Below are 15,141 nucleotides of genomic sequence, written 5' to 3' on the forward strand. Positions count from 1 at the left end.
TTTGGGTCAAAATCCCTCATGTCCCAGTGAGTTGGATCTGAAAGATCCCGTGCATGAGTGACAGCCAAGTGCTGTCTGACTGTCCTCAACCTGCAGCACAGGCAGCTATAGTTCCTGGACAAGTCCCACGGACACACATTGCCTGGGCTCACACACAAATCGCAATTCAGTTGGGATGCGGGCCTAACAGTCAGTATTCTGAGAGAGTTGGGAGAAGCCACCCCAAGACTATTAGATCATTTTCCTTGGCAGGAAGTACATGGGTTATATGACAACTGCTTCAAGAGTTAGCAGCCTCAGAGTTGATCCCAATCCAAGTTGTAGTGCTACGAATGCCCCATCCTGACACCTGTACTCGGAGATGTAGGATGTGGGATGTCCCACCACAGCCTGGGCTTCTGCACAAACTCAGTTGGAATTGTGGCTGGCTGTCTGTTTACCTTGTATTTCTCAGATTTGGTGTAGATATTGGCCAGTTTCTGGAAGACTTTCAGAGGCTCACTGTACTGAACAGCTCGTTCAAACACTTTCATCAGCGACTCTTCCGTTCCGTAGAGATTCTCTAGGTTCAGTAACGCAACCCAGATATTCAGCTTCTCCTGCTCCTCCCTGCAAATGTAAGATCAAGGACAAAAAATGATGAGCGAGAGAGAGTGAGAGAAAGTAAAGTTAGCATGAGTGAATCAGCAGAAAGAGGTAACAAGTGAGAAAAGAGAGATTGAAAGAAACTACTAAGTGCACTTACGATGATTGACATCAAAGGCAATATTTGAAGAGCAGGGAATCCACACTCACTTGCCACCACCAAGTTCCCAATGACATGAAAAAAAGATTGACTGGCTATTTATCCAGCTGTTGTGTGGGACCGTGCTATGTAACATGACGGCTGTATTTATTCACAGAGATGTGCTGGACACAATGCTGTATAATTATTACTCCACCTTTCCATACGGCAGCCCAATGGCTTAACACCAGGGCTGAGGTGAACCACAGCACTGCTCGTATCACTAATACCAGTGGGTGAATCGATCGAATGTTTCAGAACACCACAGAAAGTTTAAATAAGAACCCCATGGGTATAATGTTCTTGACTTTAAAGTTGAACTAGGTGAACATCTGCATTAGGCTAATGGAGAGGGATTAAATGTGAATAGACTTTAAATCAAAACATAAAAAACTGCAATGCAAATGTATAGTGGTTATTTTGCTGAACCAGCAATCCAGAAACCAAGAGTAATAATTCAAATAATGCTAATTCAAATTCCATCAGCACAGTTTGCAAATTTAGATTCATCTTTTTTTAAATGGAAATGATTAGTATAAGTAAAAAGAAAAGTGACCATGAAGCTGTCGGGATTGTGATAAAAACCCAACGGGTTCACTAATGTCCTTAAACCTGCTGACCTCACCTGGGCTGGGTCTATACGTGACTCCAGTCCCACACCAATGTGGTTGGCTTTTATCTGTTCTCTGAAGTGGTCCAACAAGTTGCTCAGTTTGTATTACTCCTCTGTTGGTAGTAAGTGCCAGTGATACCCTCATCCCCAGGCTGAATTATATGCTCCAGCAACCTGCACATTCCAATTTTACCCCAGGAGTGGGAAACAGGACTCTTAACGAGCTATCACTGTCTATCCCCTTGGAATAGCCAAGGGCTCCAACAAGCTGCGAAAGATCTGGACCCTGTGATTCAGCACACAAGTTATTACATGAGAGAGAGTTCTTTGAGGTGATAGATATGGGGGCTGGGAAAATGCAGAGGTGATGTACACCTTCAGAAAGCTCTGAATAAGGTAACACATAGGAGCCTGATGGAGAAGGTTAGAAATCTAGGGTGAGGATTATAGATAAAAGATTAAAGGGAGGAGATTTAGGAAAGAGAGAGCAGGGGATATTTTTTGGACACAGGGTGTAGAATACAATCCCCTCTCTCACCTTCACATGGTCCATCTCTGACAATTCCCTTCCATGAATTCTCTGTCTCTATTTCTGTCTACCAATATTCGTTACAAACCCACTGACTCCCACAGCTACCCCAGATTACAGTTCTTCACACCTTTCTTCCTGTAAGGACTCCATCCCATTCTCTCAGTTTCTCCGTCTCTATCACATCTGTTCCGATGATGCTATCTTCCAAAATAACAGATTCTAACATGTCTTCCTATTTCCTGAGCCAAGGTTCAACTCTCAACTGTGTCCGACCCATCTCCCATGCCTCTGCCCTCACCCTTTGCCCTCCCTCCCAGAACCATGATAGGTTCCCCCTTGTCCTCACTTTTCACCCCATCAGCCTCTGCATTCAAAGGATCATCCTCTGCCATTTCCACAGCTATAGCATGATGCCACCATCAAACACATCTTCCCCTCATCTCCTGTCAGCATTCCATAGGGACTGTTCCCTTTGGGACCCTCCATCACCCCCAACACCTCATCCCCTTTCCCATGCAATTGCAGGAGGGTATAATGCCTGCCCCTTTGCTTCCTCCCTCCACACCATCCAAGGGCCCAAACACTCCTTTCAGGTGAAGCAGTGCTTCACTTGCATCTCCTTCAATTTGGTCTACTGTATTTGCTGCTCCCAATGCAGTCTCCTCTACACTGGGGAGACCAAACGCAGACTGAGTGATTACTTTGCACTCAGTCCACAAGTATGACCCCAGACCTTCCTGTCGCTTGCCATTTCAACACTTCTCATGCCCATATGTCTGCTCGTGGCCTGCTAGAATGTTCCAGTGAAGCCTAATGCAAACTGGAGGAACAGCACCTCATCTTCTGATTAGGCACTTTACAGCCTTCTGGGCTTAACATTGAGTTCAACAACTTCAGACCATGAACTCTCTCCTCCATTTTGAACATTCTTTTCCCCCTACCCCCTCGCACCACAGGGCCCCTTGTAACTAGCTCTTATGTTTTGCATTCAGAGAGCCTTGTTCTGCTTTTAACACATTCTGCTATCCAACCTTAATTCCACTATTAGTACTATCTTTAGTCTTTACCAACTACCATTAACAATCCCTTTATCTTGTGTCGTTAACATCTTTGTCAATTTCTCCTGAGCTCCCATCTATCCCTGACCATCTATTTTGCCTTACCTGCTCTATCCCCTCTTCAACAGTATCAAATCTATCACATTTATATCTCTCTTCAGGTCTGAAGAAGAGTCATGTGGACTCGAAACGTTAACTCTGTTTCTCTCGCCACAGATGCTGCCAGACCTGCTGAGTTTTTCCAGCATTTTCTGTTTTTATCCCAGAGTTAGTGATTGAAACAGGGACCACATCAATTTTGAAGGAAAAGAGGTTAAAGAGATTGGGTGTTGGCTCTTCTGCCAGATGCTCGTGGTCTCTGCTCCTTAGGATCATAAGACGCAGGGGCAGAAGTAGGCCATTCGGCCCATCGAGTCTGCTCCACCATTCAAAGAGATCATGGCTGATCTGATAATCCTCAACTCCACATTACTGCCTTGTCCCCATAACCCTTGGTTTCCTTACTGATTAAAAAATCTGTCTTTCTCAGCCTTGAATATACTTAAATGACCCAGCCTCTACAGCCCTCTGCGGTAAAGAATTCCACAGGTTGACTACCCTCAGAGAAGAAATTCCTTCTCATCCCTGTCTTAAATGGGCGACCCATTACTCTGAGATTATGCCCTCTGGTCCTAGACTCTCCCACAAGGGGAAACAACTTCTCAGCATCTACCCTGTCAAGCCCCTTAACAATCTTATATGTTTCAATAAGGCTGCCTCTCAGTCTTCTAAACTCCAATAAGTACAGCTCCAACCTACTCAACCTCTACTCATAAGAAAATCCCATCATATCCAGGATCAACCTAGTGAACCTTCTCTGGACTGTGTCCAATGCCACTATATCTTCCCTTAGATAAGGGGACCAAAATTACTCTCAGTATTCTAGGTGTAGTCTAACTAGTGCCTTATATAGTTTTAGCAAGACTTCCCTATTTTTATACTCCATTCCCTTTGGAATAAAGGCCAACATTCCATTTGCTTTCCCTATTACCTGCTGAACTTGTATGTTAGCTTTTTGGGAATAATGCACAAGAACTCCAAATCCCTCTGTGCTGCAGCCTTCTGCAGATTTTCTCCATTTAAATAATATTCAACTCTTCTATTCTTCCCGCCAAAGTGCATAACCTCACATTTTCCCACATTATATTCCATCTGCCAAGTTTTTGCCCACTCACTTAACCTGTCTATATCCTTCTGTAGACCGTGTGTCATCCTCACTACTTCCCACCTATTTTCCACTCTTACTATTACCTGAACGAGATGGTTTTCAGAGCTCTCTCTGCCACAGCCCGTGCCTTCTCAATCTCGGTAGCGTGCAGGTGGAATGCCATGTACTGCATCCAGACAATGGAGCTGTTGGGGGAGCTCAGCACCAGGCGATCAAAGTCATCTGCTGACTGCGGCTGTCGATTGGGGTCCATCAGCTGCTGTTCAACCTTCGCCAGTTCCTTCTCCATCTGCTGCTTTCCTGCTTCCTTCTCTCTCCGATTCATCTTGGGCTGATGGAACAAACATACTGAGACTAAGATAACATTCCCCGTTTGCCCGCTTCCCACTCAGCTGTCCCATCCTCCTGCCAACTCTCTGGCTGGATGAAAGGCACGGACCCCACCCAAGAGCCCACCTGGACATGGTGGTGATGGTGGTGGTGGAGGAGTGAAAGGAATGCAGTCTTTGCCTGATTCACTGGCTGTGAAAGATGCAAGTTCCCAGTTACCTAAGCTATAGAGTTCATTTCCTGTTGGTAAACAGACAATACTAGAAATTAGTGAAAACATCAGGTAAGATTGTCAAAGAGTCATCGGCCTGAAACATCAGTCTCACCTGCTTCTCCCAACATTTTCTGCTGTTAATGCAAGTCAATGAAGTATTTTCTACCATCTCCCACTGCCCATCACCCTTGCTCCCACCCCAATCACAGCCCCTCTCCTCCCATTGCCCACTGTACCCCTCCACTCCCCCCCCTCACAGCCCCACCATCTCTCACCAGCCATCCTGCCCCCCACTTCCCTCGTAGCACCTCTCCTCCTATTGCCCAATGCCATTCCCTTCTCTCAGACCCTCTCCTCCCCCTGCCCATTACATCCCCATCTCCCTTCTCCTCGCAGTCCCACTGTCTCCCAACACCCACAGAATCACAGAATTTTAACAGCACAGGAGGAGGCCATTCGGCCCATCGTGTCTACACCGGTTATCCAAATGAGCTTTATGACCTAGTGCCATTGCCCCGCCTTTTCCCTGTACCCTTGCACGTTGCTTCTATTCAAATAGTTATCTAATATCCTCCTGAATGTCTCGAATGAACCTGCTTCCACCACACTTCCAGGCAGTGCATTCCAGACCCAATACACTCGTATGAAAAAGTTTTTTCTCACATCAAATTTGCTTCTTTTGCAAATCACTTTAAATCTGTGCTCCCTTGTTCTTGATCCTTTCATGAGTGGGAACAGCTTCTCCTTAACTACTCTGTCTGCCCCCTCATGATTTTGAACATCTCTATCAAATCTCCTCTTAGCCTTCTTCTCTCCAAGGAGAACAGTCCAAACCTCTCCAATCTATCCTCGTAACTGAAGTTTCTCATCCCTGGAACCATTCTTGTAAACCTCTCCTGCACTCTCTCCAATGTGTTCACATCGTTTCTATAATGTGGCGCCCAGAACTGTACTCAATACTCCAGCTGAGGGCTAACGAGTGTCTTATATACAGTTAGCATAACTTCCCTGTTCTGGTACTCTATTAGTAAAGCCCAGGATACTGTATACTTTATTAAATGCTCTTTCCACCTTCCCTGTCACCTTCAATAATCAATGTGCATATACGCCCAAGTCTTTCTGTTCCTGCAACCCGTTCAAAATTTCACCCAGTATTTTACATTGTCTGTCCATGTTCTTCCTACCAAAATGCATCATCTCACATTTTTCCGCATTGAATTTCATCTGCCACCTATCTGCCCATTCCACCAACTTGTCTCTGTCCTTTTGAAGTTCTACACCGTCCTTCTTGCAGTTCACAACACTCCCAAGCTTCGTATCATCCGCAAACTTTGATATTGTCCCCTGCACACCAAGATCTAGATCATTAATATATATCAGGAGAAACAAGGGTTCCAATTCCGACCCCTGGGAAACTCCAACCTGAAAAATATCCATTGACTGTTACTCAGCCAATTTTGTATCCACGTTGCTACTGTCCCTCTTATTCCATGAGCAATAGCTTTTCTCACAAGTCTGTTGTTGGCACTGTATCAAATGCCTTTTCAAAGTCCTTGTACAACACTTCAATGGTATTATCCTCGTCGGCTCTTCTGTTACCTCTTCAAAAAAACTCCAGCAAGTTAGTTAAACGCGATTTCCCCTTTAGAAATCCAGGCTGGCTCTTATCAACCCATATTTTTCCATGTGACTACTAATTCTATCCCGAATAATTGTCTTTAGAATCTTGCCCACCACTGAAGTTAAACTGTCTGGTCTGTAACTGTTGGGATTATCCTTACAACCTTTTTTGAACAAGGGTGTAATGTTTTCAGTTCTCCAGTTCTCTGGCACCAGCCCAGAGTCTAGGGAAGACAGAGATTATGACCAGTGCCCCTGCAATTTCTACTCTCACTTCCTTCAATATCCTTGGACGCATCTTGTCCAGTCCTGGTGCCTTGTCAACTTTAAGTCAGTAAGACTGAGTCTATTCAAAACTTCCTCCTTAGCAATTTTAAACCCTATTAGTGACAGTTTCCTTGTCTGTCATCATGGCCAGGGTAGCATCTACCTCCTCAATAAAGACGGATGCAAAGTATTCATTTAGTACCTCAGCCATGGCCCCTTCATCCATGTGTAAATTCCCTTTTAGGTGCCGAATTGGCCCTACTCCTCCTTTTACTATTTATATGCCTACAGAAGACTTTAGGATTCCCCTTTATGTTGGCTGCCAGTCTTTTCTCATAATCCCTCTTTGCTTCTCTAATATGCTTTTTCACCTCCCCTCTGAACCTTCTGTATTCCTCTTGGTTCTCAATTGTATTTTCTCCCTGACACCTGTCATAAGCGCACTTTTTCTTCTTTATCTTAATTTCTATCTCCTTTTGCATCCAGGAGAGCTCTGGATTTGTTTGCCCTACCTTTCCCTTTCGATGGGAATATACCTTGACTGTGACCGATCCAATTCTCTTTTTGAAGGTAGCCCATTGTTCAGCTAGTTTTTCCCACCAATCTTTCATTCCAGTCTATCTGGCCCAGCTCCATTCTTGCCCCACTGAAGTCGACTCTTGTTAATTATTTTTCCTCTGGATTGCCTATCACCCTTTTCTATCATCATCCTAAAACGTACAATACAATGATCACTGTCTCCTAAATGTTCCCCCACTGACACTTGATCTACTTGGCCCACCTCATTTCCAAGAACTAGGTCCAACAGTGCGACTTTTCTTGTTGGATTGGACACATACTGCCATAATTTTCCTGCACACAATCTAAGAACTTTTGCCACTCTCCACCCTTTACACTACCACTGTCCCAGTCTACATTTGGGTAATTAAAGGCCCCCATTATAACTACTCTATAATGCTTGCATCTCTCTGTAATTTTCCTGCAGATTTGTTTTTCTACGTCCTTCTCACTATTTGGCAGTTTATAGACTACACTGAGCAATGTAATTACATCCTTTTTGTTCCTTAGCTCTAGCCAAATGGAGCCTTGAACCCTCTGGAGCATCCTCTTTCTCCAGCACTGCAATGCCCTCCTTAACCAATGCCGCCACCCCTCCTCCTTTCCTTCCTTTCTATCTCTTTTGAACACCTTGTACCCGGGAATATTTAGCACCCAATTCTACCCTTCCTTGAGCCAGGTCTCTGTTATCGTCACAACATCATATTTCCACATGGCAATCTGCACCTGTAACTGCCCAATCTTATTTACTATACTCCGTGCATTCACATACATGCATAGTAACCCTGATTTAGATTTTGTTACTTTCTCCCTTACCCCGACTTTACCTATTAACTTACTATTCTCCATTCTACTGTCATCCATCTCTTCCAGTATTTTGTACCCCTGGTATTCCTCTATAATACTTTCTCTTGGTTACCACACCCCTGCCGAGTTAGTTTAAAGCCCTCCCAACAGCACTAGCAAAACACCCCGCAAGGAACTCAGTCCCAGCTCTGTTCAAGTGCAACCTATCTGGCTTGTACAGGTGCCGTCTCCCCCAGAGCCAGTCCCAGTGTCCCAGGAATCTAAAACCCTCCCTCCTGCACCATCTTTTCAGCCACGCATTCATATATGTGCCTTATCCTCCTATTCCTGTACTTACTGGCACGTGGTACTGGGAATAATCCGGAGATTACAACATTTGGGGTCCTGCTTGCTAATTTTCTACCTGGCTCCTTAAATTCTGATTGCAGGACCACATCCCCCTTTGTACCTCGGTCATTGGTACCAATGTGGACCACACCCTCTGGCTGTTCACCCTTTCCCAGAAGAATATCCTGCAGCTGATCTGTGACATCCTTGACCCTGGCACCAGGGAGGCAACATACCATCCGGAGTCATATCAACAGACAAAAACTCCTGTCTGTTTCCCTAACCAATGAATCCCCTATTGTTATTGCTCCTTCTTTCTTCTTCCTCCCCTCCTGTACAGCTGAGCTGCTTGTAGTATAAGCTTGGCTCTGACTGCATTCTTCTGAGGAACCAGCACCCTCAGCAGCTTCCAAAACGGAAAACCGATTTGTGAGCAGGACCCCAGGGGGCTCCTGCACTACCTGCCCACTTTTCTTGGACTGCCTGGTGGTCACCCATTCCCTCTCTGTCTCCAGGCCCTTAAGCTGTGGTGTGACCACCTCTCTGAACGTGCTATCCAAAGAGCTCTCAGCCTCACGGATGTGCCAGAGTGACTCCAGCTGCCACCTGAACTCTGTAACCTGGAGCTGAAGTTTCTGCAGCTGACAGCACTTCCTGCACACGTGGTCAGCTAGGACACCGGTAGCGCCATGACTTCACACATATTACAGGACACGCATTCCACTTGTCTGAGCTGCCCTGCCATGTCTTAACTCTACTTCCCTTACGTTAACTTTGGATTATTTATATTACTTTATTATATTGGCTCTAAATTTCCCTTATTCCTGGCACTTCACAATTAAATCCAATATAGCAACTTGTTTAAAAATATTACACTTTTCTAATTTACTCACCAGGTCCTACTTACCAAGGCTGCCACTCTTCTTTCTGAGCAAAGATAGAAAAGGAATGGAGCACCTCCTTCTGCCTCACCGAACTCCCTCAGTCACTTCTGCGCTCAAACTCTCACTGCTTCTTGCGCTGTTTTTATAGTTCCTCTGCTCTCCTCTAGGTGCTGCTGACTGCCTGGCACAGGGTCCTCCTTTCACACCTATCACCCCCACTGCCCATTGCACCCACCCCAAATCCCCTTATAGCCCCTCTCCGCCCCCACTCCTCACAGTCCCTCTCCTCCCATTGCCCATCCCAACTCCCGACTCCCCTCACAGCCCCTCTCCTCCCATTACCTATCTCTCCCATCCCCTCATATCTGCTCTCCTCCTATTGCCCATCTCACCCCATTCCCCTCACAGGTCCTCTCCTCTGACTGCCTCTTGCAAGCCCCCCCACTCCTCTCTCAGCCTCTTTCTTCCCACTGGCCATTGCAACCACCACCCCCCCCTCCAAACCGCCGCCCCCCGCCCCCCACCACCCCCCCCGCCCCCCAAACTGCCGCCCCCCCCCCTCCTCTCTCAGTCTCTCTCCTCCCACTGCCCATCACTGTGCACTCCCCTCCCACCTTGTGTTTTTCAGTAAAACTATCTACAGAAGGGATTTCTCCCTGTTCCTGAAGAGCAGGACAAGATGATGCCTCCCCAGTTACTGATGATTTAATGATGAGTACACTTCCTGTTCCTCTCCACAAAGGTTATCACAGTCTGTGTGAGAATCAGTGCAAGGTCCAGGAAGTTAACTACTACAGTGATACAGGAAGAATTCTCCTACCTTGTAGTCTTTGCTTTCATCTTCCTCACTATCTGAGCTCAGGTCTTCTTGTCTTCCTGTCACAGGAGCAATGGTATTTAAACTCGCATCCCAAGCAAAGCTGCTGGACACCTGGAGTCTGGGAACCTCTGATTTGATGGGATTTTGCTGCTGCTGCTGTTGAGAAAGACAAGTAGCTGTTAGCTCCTGGCCAGCAAGTAGTTAAGGTCCAAAAGCTTCTTCAGGAAGCTCAAGGAATACAGCTAAGTACATTAGGAGGTATGTATGCCTTATGAGGAAAGGTTGAGCAGGTTGGGACTGTACTCATTGCAGTTTAGAAGAATGAGGGGAGATCGTATTAAAATATATAAGATCCTGAGGGGGCTTGACAGGGTGGATGCTGAAGGGGCGTTTCCCTTTTGTAGTGGAATCTAGAACTAGGGGGTACAGTTTAAAAATAAGGGGTCTCCCATTTAGGATGGAGATGAGGATGAATTTCTTCCCTGAGATTTGTTCATATTTAGAATTTTCTTCCACAGAGAACAGTGAAGGCTTGATCATTGATTATATTCAAGGCCAAGTTAGACAGGTTTTTGATCTATCAGGGAACCAAGGCTTAAGGGGGACAGGCAGGAAAATGGGGTTGAGGCCACAATCAGATCATCTTATCGAATGGTGGAGCAGGCTCGAGGGGCTGAAAGGCCTACACTTGCTCCTTCTTATGCATCAGATTAAATACCCACTCCATAGGTGGATGTTACTGTATGGGCATTACACACATGGCCCATCCCTTCAGCCACTCCACATGCATTATTTGGAGAGCGGGGGAGGAGTGCAGAGGGAACGCCGAACTACTGTAGGAGCCACTTCTCAGATGAGACATTAAACTGAGGCCTGTCTGCACCCTCAGTTAGATGTAAAAGATGCCATGGCAACTAATTCAAAGAGCAGGGGAGTTCTCCTCATTGTTCTGGCCAATATTTATCCCTCCATCAATAATACTAAAACAGGTGATCTAGTCATTATCTTGCTGCTGATTGCAGGAGCTTGCTGTGTGCAAATTGGCTGCTGCATTTCTGATGTTACAACAGTGACTAGAGGCCCACTGGAACAATGGAGCCCAGTGAAAGTCAGCACCTACAGAGTGGATGGGATATGATTACACAGGTATCAAGTCCTGGTCATTGCATGCAAGGGCTGTTACACGACTAAGTAGTAATGGGACTGGAATGTTCCAGAACCGAGGCTGAGTTTCCACAAAGTTAAACTCCATCAGACTGGGGCAAGGATTATACATCAAGTGTTACTCACCTCAACATCAGTATCACTCTCCTCCTCACGACTGTATACCTCCACTCCACTGTCACTCTCCTCTAAATGCTTCTGTTTCTTCTTTATTTTCTTTCTTTTGGAGGATAGCTAATGGGAGACAAATCTATTATTTAAAAAGTACACCAGGCAGTGCGATCCCCCACAGAGTGCCAGGCAACAGGAACAGAGGCAACAGCAAAACTCTTGGTTAATCCAGGCCAACCTGCCTAGCCACTCAAGGTACCCCTCAGCCTCACTTGCCTACATTCCCCAACTCCTCACCACCTCCCCCAGCACCCGCCACATCTCGCAGCCCTCCACACTTCCCGGAGCTCCACCCCCTCCCCCTCCCCACATGCCCCCAGCCCCGCCCCCTCCCCACATCCCCCAGACCCTCCCCAAATGCCCCCCTCCCCGCTTCGCACATCCCTTAGCCCCACATCCCCCCAGACCCACCCACTCCCCACACCCCTTAGCCCCAGACCCAACCCCACCCCCTTCCCCAATTCCCCAGCCTCCATCCCCTCCCCAACTCTTGCTAGAAAAACCTCCCATTGCCCCTTGACCCCAGTTAGACTGTCCATATTGATTCCTTTCAAGGTAATGTATTCCTCAACCCGATTCCTCTCTGGGTGAAGATGATCCCCCAGTTTCCCTTCTTGTTCTCAAATCCCTCATTTTTATCTGGACAGCTGAGATTAGTTTTAAAGCCGTTCTCTAGTACATTGAGCTTAATTATCTGTCTCCCACAATTTGGGAGTTACATTCTGAAGCCAATCACCTGCCCTTCGCTGGACTGTGAAATCAGGGACTATATTTACCCCTTATTTTTGTAACCTGCTCGCTCAAGATGTCTCACTATTATACTGTACCCTCTGAACTGACGGATTAATAAACAGGGTTTTATACTTTTAAGCAGCTAAAATGTTTATTGATAATACAATAGAAATATGGAGTATAAAGGATTTGCCCAATGCCATCATCACTTAATGATGAATGAAATCAGTCAAGGGTAATTGTCCCTTTTCAGAAAATGTGTTTGGAAAATTACAGTTTCTTAAGTGGCAGATTCAGATTCCACTTCTTGGTGTCCAACTCACATGTCGATTCTGTCTGGACAGCGAGCGTCAACACTGGACATCAGCAACAAGTCTGACTCTGACCTCCTGCAATATGCACAAACACTTCCAGAACAAGTTACTGGATAGTGGTCAGAAGCATGGCCTTAGAGATTCCCACTGCTCCTTTCAGCCCATTAGTGTTGAGACTAACTGGACCACTCCCCAGCTCGCTCGGCACAGACTTTGGATAGTCTCTGCCCCTCCTGGCTGTGTGGTGGAGCCACTCTCTGAATTAATGCATCGTGTAGGTGGGCAAAAGGGAGTCAACAAGGAAACAGTAAATAACTGGTAAACTTTTCAGCATCGAGCTTCCCTTACCTGCTCACTCTCCAAATCTCCTCTCTTGCGTTTCCCGATTGTTGTGACCTCCTTCTCTGCATCATTCAACTCCTTGGGCTCCTTGGGTAACAAGCCAAGTGACTCTGGGAGTAGATCTGGTTTTCTTGTGTCTTGAGGGAGCAGCGAGAGCTCCACGTGGTTTTGTTCGTTATTCACACTGCAAAGGAATTTTTAAAATATATAGAACTGGCCACTGTGCAACCAGTAAATGATCACCATCACAGGCAACAAACCCTCACAAAACACAGTGAATCTTTCATCATCAGGCCTTGTCTGGAAAGAAACTCCATTGGTTTCTTAATCTCCCTTAGAGAGGGTGCAGGGCAGATCTACTTGAATTGTTCAGGGATGCGGGAGCTCAGTCGCGTGCAGACACTAAAGAAGTTGAGAGTGCTTTCCTCAGAGTGGAGAGGTCAGGGGAGATATGATAGAGGTGTTCAAAATTCTTAAGGCGTTTGATAGTTTCTTCCTATCTACTCGGTTTCACCGGCAGGAGTGCCAGGAACCAAAGGACACAAATTGAAGATAACTGGTACATTGCTGAAAAAAAAAGAGCCATGCTGTTGAAGCTTTTTGTCTTGCACTCACCAGGGCATATCGCAAGAATACCAACAGTAAAGGGAACAACAACTTATGCTGCAGGAGAAAAGTGCTGATTGGTTGACAAGTGCACTCTGATTGATAGAGGCATTGCAATGCAGCAGGGAACAGTTAACTGCCAAGCTTTTGTTCAAATTCAAACTAGGCAGGTTGACTCTGATTGGTCAAGGCCTTCTCATGGGGAATGAACCAGGGAATGGCTGTCCCAAAGCTTTTGTTTAGTTGAGAAAGGTGCAAAGCGTGGACGGGCTCCTTCTGTCTGCAAAAGACAGGGCCCTGTGTGGCTTCTAGCATGCATAAGTGAACCACATTGTGAGCCTGACTAGTAATCTTAAATTAGTTGTCAGTGTAATTCTTAGCACAATCAGAATTGTTTAGCAAGGGCTGTTCAATCTCGGAATCACGTCTAATGTTGGACACTATGTTTTGGGTTTCTGAAGCACGGGCTGGTTGGGTATGATCAGTACTTTGCCTGCTGTGAACAGCTGAAAATAGGTGCTGCTTGATAAGATCTGCCAGTCTTTAGAACCTACGGCCTACATACCTGGCATCACACTGGCACTGAAATTCACATAGCACATTACTCATTTGTGAGATAAGCAGAACATTTTTTTGCTTGGACGACAGCATCCTGTTAGTGGCGAATACCACTCACATTGCTACTGCAGTGTGAAATGGCTAGCTTCAGCTGTTGCTCAAATTTCTGAGACACCTTACCCTTCCAGGGTAATCTGAGATAGACTGGGTACTTTTCAGGACCAAAAGTGGCAGGCTTAGGCCCATTCATGAGTTTGCATGATATACAGCGAACAACGATCTGTTCAGGGTAGCCATTATCCTGCAAGATGGTTTTGATGAGCCCTATTTCAGCATCAGGCTTACATGGTGAGTAAATGGCTCAGGTCCTATTTACAAGGTTGCCAATAAGGCCAATCTTATAGTGCTTGGAACTGTAAGAATCCCAACATGTATACTGACCAGTGATGGTAGACTTGCGGTACACAATAGTAGAGAACCATTAGGCAGATTTCTCAAAAACATGTCGAGGAAAAGGACTCACTTACACATGCTAGAAGCCACATTTTTAAAAATTTGTTCATGGGATGGGTGCATCACTGGCTAGGCCAGCATTTATTGCCCACCGAATTGCTCTTGAGAACTGAGTGGCTTGCTGGTCCATTTCAGAGTTTAAGAGTCGAACACATTGCTGGAGTCACATGTAGGCCAGACCAGGTAAGGACAGCAGATTTCCTTCCCTAAAGGACGTTAGTGAACCAGATGGGTTTTTATAACAATTGACAATGGTTTCACAGTCATTAGACTTTTAATTCCATATTTTTATTGAATTCAAATTTCACCATCTGCCATGGTGGGATTCGAACCCAGTTCCCCAGAGCATTACCCATGGATTTCTAGATTACTAGTCCAGCGACAATAGCCCTACAGCACTGCCTCCCTGTCCTTTGCAGACAGAAGAAGCATATCCATGCATTGCACCTTTTTCAACTGAACAAAAGCTTGGGGGACAGCCATTCCCTGGTTTAATGCCTGGAGCAATCGGAGTCGACCTGCCTGGTTTGAATTTGAACAAAAGCTTGGCAGTTAACTGTTCCCTGCTGCATTCTCTGTGGCAACACCTCTACCAATCAGAATCCACTTGCCTACCAATCAGCACTCTTTTCTCATCAGTATAAATTGTTGTTCCCTTTACTGTTGTTAGTCTTGTGATCTGTCCTGATGAGTGCAAGACGAAAAGTTTAGACAACATAT

General features: G+C 45.9%; 1 protein-coding gene across 2 annotated transcripts in view; it reads right to left on the reverse strand.

Moving 5' to 3' along the window:
• The window catches only part of pdcd11 (programmed cell death 11), a 75,283-nt gene that overhangs the window by 8,919 nt on the left and 51,223 nt on the right, over nucleotides 1–15,141 (reverse strand). Inside the window, exons 29-33 of one of the 2 annotated variants that reach the window (XM_041210106.1) lie at nucleotides 12,751–12,928; nucleotides 11,312–11,419; nucleotides 10,022–10,174; nucleotides 4,278–4,525; nucleotides 441–609 (exon numbers count right to left, since the gene is read on the reverse strand). In XM_041210106.1, the coding sequence (XP_041066040.1) occupies nucleotides 441–609; nucleotides 4,278–4,525; nucleotides 10,022–10,174; nucleotides 11,312–11,419; nucleotides 12,751–12,928 (856 nt within the window). Of the gene's footprint in view, nucleotides 1–440; nucleotides 610–4,277; nucleotides 4,526–10,021; nucleotides 10,178–11,311; nucleotides 11,420–12,750; nucleotides 12,929–15,141 lie in introns of both variants that reach the window. The other variant, XM_041210105.1, reaches the window with a different exon arrangement.

Source organism: Carcharodon carcharias, chromosome 17 (genome assembly GCF_017639515.1).
Source record: "Carcharodon carcharias isolate sCarCar2 chromosome 17, sCarCar2.pri, whole genome shotgun sequence".
Classification (NCBI taxonomy): domain Eukaryota; kingdom Metazoa; phylum Chordata; class Chondrichthyes; order Lamniformes; family Lamnidae; genus Carcharodon; species Carcharodon carcharias.